General features: G+C 40.0%; 3 protein-coding genes across 4 annotated transcripts in view; all 3 read left to right on the top strand.

Annotated features, from left to right (window-relative positions):
- The window catches only part of LOC104708630 (beta-glucosidase BoGH3B-like), a 7,409-nt gene extending 5,175 nt beyond the window's left edge, over positions 1–2,234 (top strand). Inside the window, exons 7-13 of one of the 2 annotated variants that reach the window (XM_010425221.2) lie at positions 20–222; positions 436–540; positions 628–810; positions 890–1,091; positions 1,231–1,723; positions 1,816–1,902; positions 1,995–2,234. In XM_010425221.2, coding sequence (XP_010423523.1) covers positions 20–222; positions 436–540; positions 628–810; positions 890–1,091; positions 1,231–1,723; positions 1,816–1,902; positions 1,995–2,013 — 1,292 coding nt within the window. In that variant the 3' untranslated portion in view covers positions 2,014–2,234. The remainder of the gene's footprint in view (positions 1–19; positions 223–435; positions 541–627; positions 811–889; positions 1,092–1,230; positions 1,724–1,815; positions 1,903–1,994) is intronic. The other variant, XM_019228963.1, reaches the window with a different exon arrangement.
- Positions 2,567–3,991, top strand: LOC104708629 (protein RESTRICTED TEV MOVEMENT 2-like). The gene is made up of 2 exons (XM_010425219.2): positions 2,567–2,766; positions 2,849–3,991. The coding sequence occupies exons 1-2, from the start codon at positions 2,649–2,651 to the stop codon at positions 3,844–3,846; spliced, it is 1,116 nt and encodes a 371-aa protein (XP_010423521.1). The 5' UTR covers positions 2,567–2,648; the 3' UTR covers positions 3,847–3,991.
- Positions 4,136–7,260, top strand: part of LOC104709938 (DExH-box ATP-dependent RNA helicase DExH3-like) — an 8,348-nt gene continuing 5,223 nt past the window's right edge. The window contains exons 1-10 of the mRNA XM_010426474.2: positions 4,136–4,611; positions 4,867–5,021; positions 5,124–5,211; positions 5,301–5,534; positions 5,622–5,717; positions 5,798–5,986; positions 6,121–6,280; positions 6,363–6,493; positions 6,607–6,777; positions 6,948–7,220. Coding sequence (XP_010424776.1) covers positions 4,357–4,611; positions 4,867–5,021; positions 5,124–5,211; positions 5,301–5,534; positions 5,622–5,717; positions 5,798–5,986; positions 6,121–6,280; positions 6,363–6,493; positions 6,607–6,777; positions 6,948–7,220 — 1,752 coding nt within the window. The 5' untranslated portion in view covers positions 4,136–4,356. The remainder of the gene's footprint in view (positions 4,612–4,866; positions 5,022–5,123; positions 5,212–5,300; positions 5,535–5,621; positions 5,718–5,797; positions 5,987–6,120; positions 6,281–6,362; positions 6,494–6,606; positions 6,778–6,947; positions 7,221–7,260) is intronic.

Here is a 7,260-nt window from a genome sequence, read left to right as displayed (position 1 = left end):
AAGCATTACGTGGGAGATGGTGGGACAACCCGAGGAGTAAATGAGAACAACACGGTGACTGATTTACATGGTCTTCTTAGCGTTCACATGCCTGCTTATGCTGATGCAATATACAAAGGTGTTTCCACAGTCATGGTTTCATATTCGAGCTGGAATGGTGAAAAGATGCATGCAAATACTGAGCTTATCACAGGGTATCTTAAGGGTACCCTTAAGTTTAAGGTCTGCCTACTATTTACCTCAATAGATGTCAATTACAACTTTAATGCACATGCTCTGTGTTCTGGCAGTAGTCTTTCTGAATGAATAAGGCTCTTTCTCCATGTATTTTGTAGAGCCGTGAATAGAACTTTTTATGGAGCGTATGTGAATTCTTATATGAAGGAGTTGATTATGAGTTCTAATTCCAACTTATCATTTCTATGATATGTGCAGGGTTTTGTTATTTCGGATTGGCAAGGTGTTGATAAGATTTCCTCACCACCGCATACGAACTACACAGCTTCCGTCCGAGCTGCAATTCAAGCTGGCATTGATATGGTTTGTGTTTCAAACTTCACAGACATTCCAGGACTTAGATAGGAAGATGTTACTTATGTCTGTGTTAGCTAACGAAATAATATGCAGGTCATGGTCCCCTTCAACTTTACCGAGTTTGTCAATGATCTTACGTCCTTGGTGAAGAACAAAGTAATTCCTGTCACCCGGATTGATGATGCTGTCAGAAGAATCCTGCTTGTCAAGTTCACCATGGGTCTTTTTGAGAACCCTTTGGCTGATTACAGCTTTTCCAATGAACTAGGAAGCCAGGTCAGTTGCCTAATAATCCAGAGCTAGAATCTCTTGCAAGTACTTCCAATCTTGATGGAATCTTTTCAGTTTCTAATAGGCACACAGAGACTTGGCAAGGGAGGCTGTTAGGAAATCCCTTGTGCTGCTGAAAAACGGGAACAAAACCAATCCTATGCTCCCACTTCCCAGAAAGACTTCGAAGATCCTAGTCGCTGGCACTCACGCTAATAATTTGGGTTATCAGTGTGGTGGTTGGACCATGACATGGCAAGGATTTAGCGGTAACAAGAACACGAGGGGTACGTTGTGCAACTCTTATTGCAGATTATACAATTGCTATCATCATGTCTGTGACTGTTTATGCTGTGAAACAAATAGCTTTGATGAAAGACATAGTTGATAAACATTTCAGCAACTAATATGTCTTTTTATGTTCAGGGACTACACTTCTTGGCGCTGTAAAATCAGCTGTTGATCAAAGCACTGAAGTTGTCTTCCGCGAAGATCCAGATGCTGAATTCATCAAATCGAACAACTTTGCTTATGCAATCGTTGCTGTTGGTGAACCTACATATGCAGAGACAGCTGGAGATAGCGACAAGCTAACTATGCTGGAACCAGGTCCAGCGATTATTAGCTCCACTTGTCAGGCTGTCAAGTGTGTGGTTGTGGTTATTTCAGGCAGACCGCTTGTGATGGAACCTTATATTGCCTCCATTGAGGCATTGGTTGCAGCGTGGCTACCAGGAACAGAAGGACAAGGTATAACTGATGCTCTTTTTGGGGACCATGGCTTCAGTGGAAAACTTCCTGTTACATGGTTCAGAAACACAGAGCAGTTGCCTATGAGCTATGGAGATTCACATTATGACCCACTCTTTGCTTATGGGTCTGGTCTTGAAACCGAATCTGTTGAAAGCATTGTTGCTAGGTAGAATGCTTCACACAGCTTCTTGTTCCATCGTTTCAGTATGCTCTGACACAAGATTTTGATTCTTAGCCCCTTATTTTGGTTGTAAACAGGTCAACCTCAGGTTCTGCTACTAGCGCAAAGCCTTGCTTAATCACAGTCCTTGTATCTGCTACAATTTGTCTATTTCTCTTCCCAAGGTATCATCACCAGTCTCAACTTCGTTTTTGATATCTCTTCATAAACTGGTAGAATCTGACACGTCTGAGTTAACTTTCTTTTTGTTCTTAAGCCGAGTTCTGAGAAGATAAAAGCTACAAAAGCTTGGAGTAGATAATTCTTTCGGTTATCTGATCCTGGAGGTTTTATTTTTCGTAACGTAGTTTTGTTCTTCTAGCCTAGCAAAAGAGATCCTGAATCTTTGTCATGTTATGTTCAGAGTTATTGCAACCTGGAACATCTTGAAATATTTGAACTGGAACGTTCTTCTATTTAGGTTCTTCAAATTCTACAGACTGTTCGCTTCCTTCAATCCATCATTCTTGAAAATAAATTAAATTTACGTTGTGGAAAATAATGGTAATCTTGGTAAACAAAAGAGAAGAAGGTATAAATATCTCAACTGATCAATACTCAGAAGTGACGTCATTAGGATAGAAGACATAAACAAACTTGTGAAGAAAGCAAGAACAATATGCTTTCTTTGTAAGAGAAGAAACATATGATGACCTGAGACTAAAGAAGAGATTTTGACGAACAGAAAACATAGCCGCAAAACTAGGAATATCCATTGCATAACATAAGAGAAAATGGCTAAGTATTGCGGAAATCCAAAGACTTATATATATGCAGAGCAATACACCTTACTAATATTATCAAAGCTCAAATTAGCCAATTCAGAAGTGATCATCAGAAAGAAAGAAAGGAAGAAAAAGAAGTATATATAATGGCAGCCAGACAGCAACAGAAAAGACCAGGCTTCGGGGTTCAGTACGAGGATCTTGTCCCCAAATCCGAATGGAAAGATGAACCTGAAGCCACAATTCTCACAATTGATCTTCCAGGTTGGTATTTAGAGATAATATTTTTGGGATATATTGGACTAATTATGGTGGTTTAATTCTGATGTGAATTGGTTTTTTAAAGGTTTTGCAAAGGAGCAAGTAAAGGTGACATATGTGCACACCACGAAGATGATAAGAGTCACCGGAGAACGTCCTTTGGCTGATCGGAGATGGAGCCGTTTCAACGAGGTGTTCACTGTTCCACAGAATTGTCTAGTAGATAAGATCCATGGGAGTTTCAAGAACAATGTCCTCACCATCACCTTGCCTAAGGAGACGATCACCAAGGTGGCTAATCTTCCGGAAGCTTCTAAAACCGAGGCTGCAGCTCTGGAGAAGGTGGCGAGGCTAGAGGAGAAGAGGTTGTTGGAAGAATCTAAAAGGAAAGAGAAGGAAGAGGAAGAAGCTAGGAAGAAGAAGCAGCAGCTTCTGGAAGAGAAAGAGGGGCTAATTAGGAAGCTGCAAGAAGAAGCTAAAGCAAAGGAGGAGGCTGAAATGAGGAAGCTTCAAGCAGAAGCTAAAGCAAAAGAAATGGCCGAGGCAAGAAAGCTTCAAGAAGAAGTTGAAGCAAAAGAGAAATACGAGCAAAAGAAGTTCGAGGAGAAGAAGCTTGAGGAAATGAAGCTTGTGGAAGAAGCTAAACTAAAGAAGATCAATGAGAGAAAGTCTGTTGATGTTAGTGGAGGAAAAGAGAAGATACTACTAAAGCCAGAAGAGAGGAAGCTTCCAGAAGTGGTCTATACAAAATCGGGGCATGTGTCTAGCCCCAAATCCGAGTCTAGGTCTGGTCTCAAGCCCGGGTTAGGAGGAGTAGGCGAGGTGGTGAAATCAGCGGAAGAAAAATTTGGATCCTTGGTGGAAAAGGAAAAGAAAATGGGGAAAGGGATAATGGAGAAAATAAGGAGGAAAGAGATAACAAGTGAAGAGAAGAAGTTGATGATGAATGTAGGAGTGGCTGCTCTTGTTATCTTTGCTCTTGGAGCTTATGTCTCTTATACCTTTTGCTCTTCATCTCCTTCTTCTTCATCTTCTTCGTCGTCGTCTCCTTCTTCTTCATCATCTTCTACCAAACCAGAATGAGATCTCTTAAAAGAAGAAGTTGTGTCATATGCGAACTGAAAAATGTATATTATATACTTTGTAACTGTGATATATTCTGAAATCTAATAAAGTTTGGTGATGTCATGTATTCAAGACATGTAATAAGCACAAAATTCTTCTTCAATTTTATAACTTCACATCCATTAAGACAATTAACATTATATGTTTTTTTAGGGGTATCATTTAAACATAATGAAATAACGAGGACCATATATTAATTTTTCAATTAAACAAAAATAGCTATCCTGGTCCAAAACAATTTAACAGTATCACAAAACCCTAAACCCTTTAGATTCGAAGACAGAGAGACCTGAAAGCTTACTCCTTTCGATCTTCTGTGACTATTAATCTCAGTCTGGGAGAGAACCCAGTTGAATTGGGCACTGAGAGAATCAGAAAGTAACCTCATTTGCCGGAGAACGGGGAAGTAGAGACGAGGAAGACGGCGAGGTTAAGAACCATGCCTCATCGTCCATTTCGCTTTCTACAATGCGTTTCACAAAACGAATAAGCCTCCTCTTGGGGCAGACGACCAAGATTCATAGTCGTTCTCTATTGGGAAATCCATCTTTACACAGGGCTTTTACCGTTGGTCCGGTTTCTAACTCGCCGGCGTTTCTGATTTCGAGTCGCAGTGGTGATGGTGTCACGGGATTGTTCTACCCAAGACATCGTCGTTTCATTGGTCACACTGCGGAACAGTTCTCCGATGATGAATACGAGTGTGAATTCGAGGAACATAAGGTTCGTGTTTTGGTAAATTGTTTAGATAAATGGAATTAATCAGCCAGTTAGATTACTCGGATTGGATTTGTGTCGATCTCTGGAGTATAAAGTTTCTCTCAAAATGGAAACTTTAGGTGTTTGTGAGGATGGAACGCTACATAGATAGATAACTTTGTCGATAAAATTGTTTAGTGGAATGACTATTTAAATGAGAGCTTGATCCTTTTTACTTGGGAAATGACTTGATACATGGCGTGAACTGGTTTATAATAGGCTTCATCTTCTGTGGCCAATGTTGATGAGTGGAAGTGGAAGTTAAGTATTCTGTTGGCCAATGGTAGCGAACAAGAAATTGTTTCCAGAGACAAAAGGGATCGAAGGGATTATGAGCAGATTTCAAATCTTGCCAAGAGAATGGGACTGTACAGGTATATAAGTAGATCTTTATTTGGTCAATAACATGTTTCTTATCATACACTATGGGCTAACATGATTCTTGTTTCTTTGGATTATTGGTTCCAACTTAACAGTGAAATTTACGGGAAAGTGGTGGTTGCAAGCAAGGTTCCTCTTCCCAACTACCGGCCAGATTTGGATGATAAGCGACCACAACGGGAGGTAACTTTTCCTCTCTTGATTTACCAAAATGATAAGGCACACTTTATTTTTACTTTTATGCTACATCTGTAATGCATCTCCTCGTGCAGGTGGTACTTCCTTTGAGTTTGCAAAGAAGGGTAGAGGGACTTCTCCAGGAACACCTTGATAGACAGCAGCTACTCTCAGGAAAGGCTAATGAAGGTGTAGCTGATTCTCAACCTCCTAAACAGACTGAAGAACTTCCTGATGAGAGTTCTGATTCGTTTCTCGATGGTTCTGTTATGGAAAAGGTACTTCAGAGGAGGAGTATGCGGATGCGCAATATGCAGAGAGCCTGGCAGGTATTGTTAAATCATCTTTACCTCGTTCCTCTTCTAAATTCATCAAAGCGTTTTTACTAAGGCAATAGTTGTTTGGTTGGATATTAGGAATCCCCTGTGGGAAGGACGATGCTGGAATTCCGGAAATCTTTGCCTTCATTTAAGGACAAAGAAAGACTTCTTCAAGCTATTGCTCGAAACCAGGTGAAATTTTAGAGATGAGAATCTTTGACTGTGATTGGAAATTCGTTTTGTTGTACGTCTTTGACTGTCAAAATTCTCAGGTAATAGTTGTATCTGGGGAGACTGGATGTGGTAAGACAACTCAACTTCCACAATACATTTTGGAATCAGAGATAGAATCTGGTCGAGGAGCATTCTGCAACATCATTTGTACACAACCTAGGAGAATATCTGCCATGGCAGTTTCAGAAAGAGTGTCAGCTGAGAGAGGAGAACCTCTTGGTGAAACGGTTAGCCAAGATGCTTAAGCTTTCATTTGAGCACAAATTCGAATGCTGTCTGATTACTCCAACGAACACTAAAAATTTGTTTAAAGATGCTTGTTTGTTAATGATTTCATACCTAACAGAGATTTTTTTGATAGGTTGGGTTTAAAGTTCGGCTAGAAGGTATGAGAGGGAAAAATACCCATCTTCTATTTTGTACAAGTGGTATCCTACTTAGACGTCTGCTTAGTGATCGCAATTTGAATGGTGTAACACATGTATTTGTTGATGAAATCCATGAAAGGGGCATGAATGAAGGTACGTATTCTATATATCTAATGTTTAGGTTTCTGCAAATGGAGTCTCATAATTGTTTATCCCGCTCGCTTCTTGGTTGCAGATTTCTTAATTATAGTGTTAAAGGAGCTTCTTCCACGGCGTCCAGATCTGAGATTGATTCTCATGAGTGCCACTTTAAATGCTGAACTCTTTTCTAATTATTATGGAGGGGCACCAACCATTCACATTCCTGTAAGACAATGTTCTTCCTCAATGAGTCTTGATACTCTGGATATTCAGTACGCTTTCCTATTTCAAAATAGTTCTTTGTCAAGCCTTGAATGTATGTATATATATATTTTCAGGGCTTCACACATCCAGTGAAGGCACATTTTTTGGAGGATGTACTCGAAATAACGGGATATAAGTTGACCTCTTTCAACCAAGTTGATGACTATGGTCAAGAAAAGACGTGGAAAACGCAAAAACAGTTAATGCCTCGCAAAAGAAAAAACCAGATCACTACTCTTGTTGAGGTACTTAGCTAATTTTTGTACATAAAGTGGAAGTTCCTTAGAATTAAAGTTTCAAGCTTCATATGACAGGGAAATGGTAATCTGCTAATTTGCCAGTCTTAGTAGCTAATTACTGATCTATGAAGTACGTTCGCTGAACAGACTTCAACAATCGTTCTTTAAAATTGCAGGATGCTCTCACCAAGTCAAATTTTGAAAGCTATAACTCTAGGACACGTGATTCACTTTCGTCTTGGATGCCTGACTGCATAGGATTTAATCTCATTGAGGCTGTTCTCTGTCACATCTGCCGAAAAGAACGTCCAGGTGCTGTATTAGTATTTTTGACAGGATGGGATGATATCAGATCCCTGAGCGACCAAATCAAAGCCCATCCTCTCTTGGGGGATCCCAATAGGGTCTTACTATTGATGTGCCACGGCTCAATGGCAACTGCTGAACAGGTTGATTTATCTCTTCATGTGTAACTTTGTTTCCTTTCAG

The sequence above is a fragment of the Camelina sativa genome, chromosome 8 (assembly GCF_000633955.1).
Source record: "Camelina sativa cultivar DH55 chromosome 8, Cs, whole genome shotgun sequence".
Lineage (NCBI taxonomy): Eukaryota > Viridiplantae > Streptophyta > Magnoliopsida > Brassicales > Brassicaceae > Camelina > Camelina sativa.
The sequence above is the reverse complement of the archived record's forward strand: the minus strand, read 5'-3'. Positions and strand labels throughout refer to the sequence as shown.

What these genes read in the sequence shown, in the direction of transcription:
- LOC104708629 (XM_010425219.2), top strand. Translation starts at nt 2,649, where the DNA reads ATGGCAGCCAGACAGCAACAGAAAAGACCAGGCTTCGGGGTTCAGTAC. An exon ending in TCTCACAATTGATCTTCCAG is followed by an intron (nt 2,767 to 2,848) that starts GTTGGTATTTAG and finishes GGTTTTTTAAAG; the next exon opens with GTTTTGCAAAGGAGCAAGTA.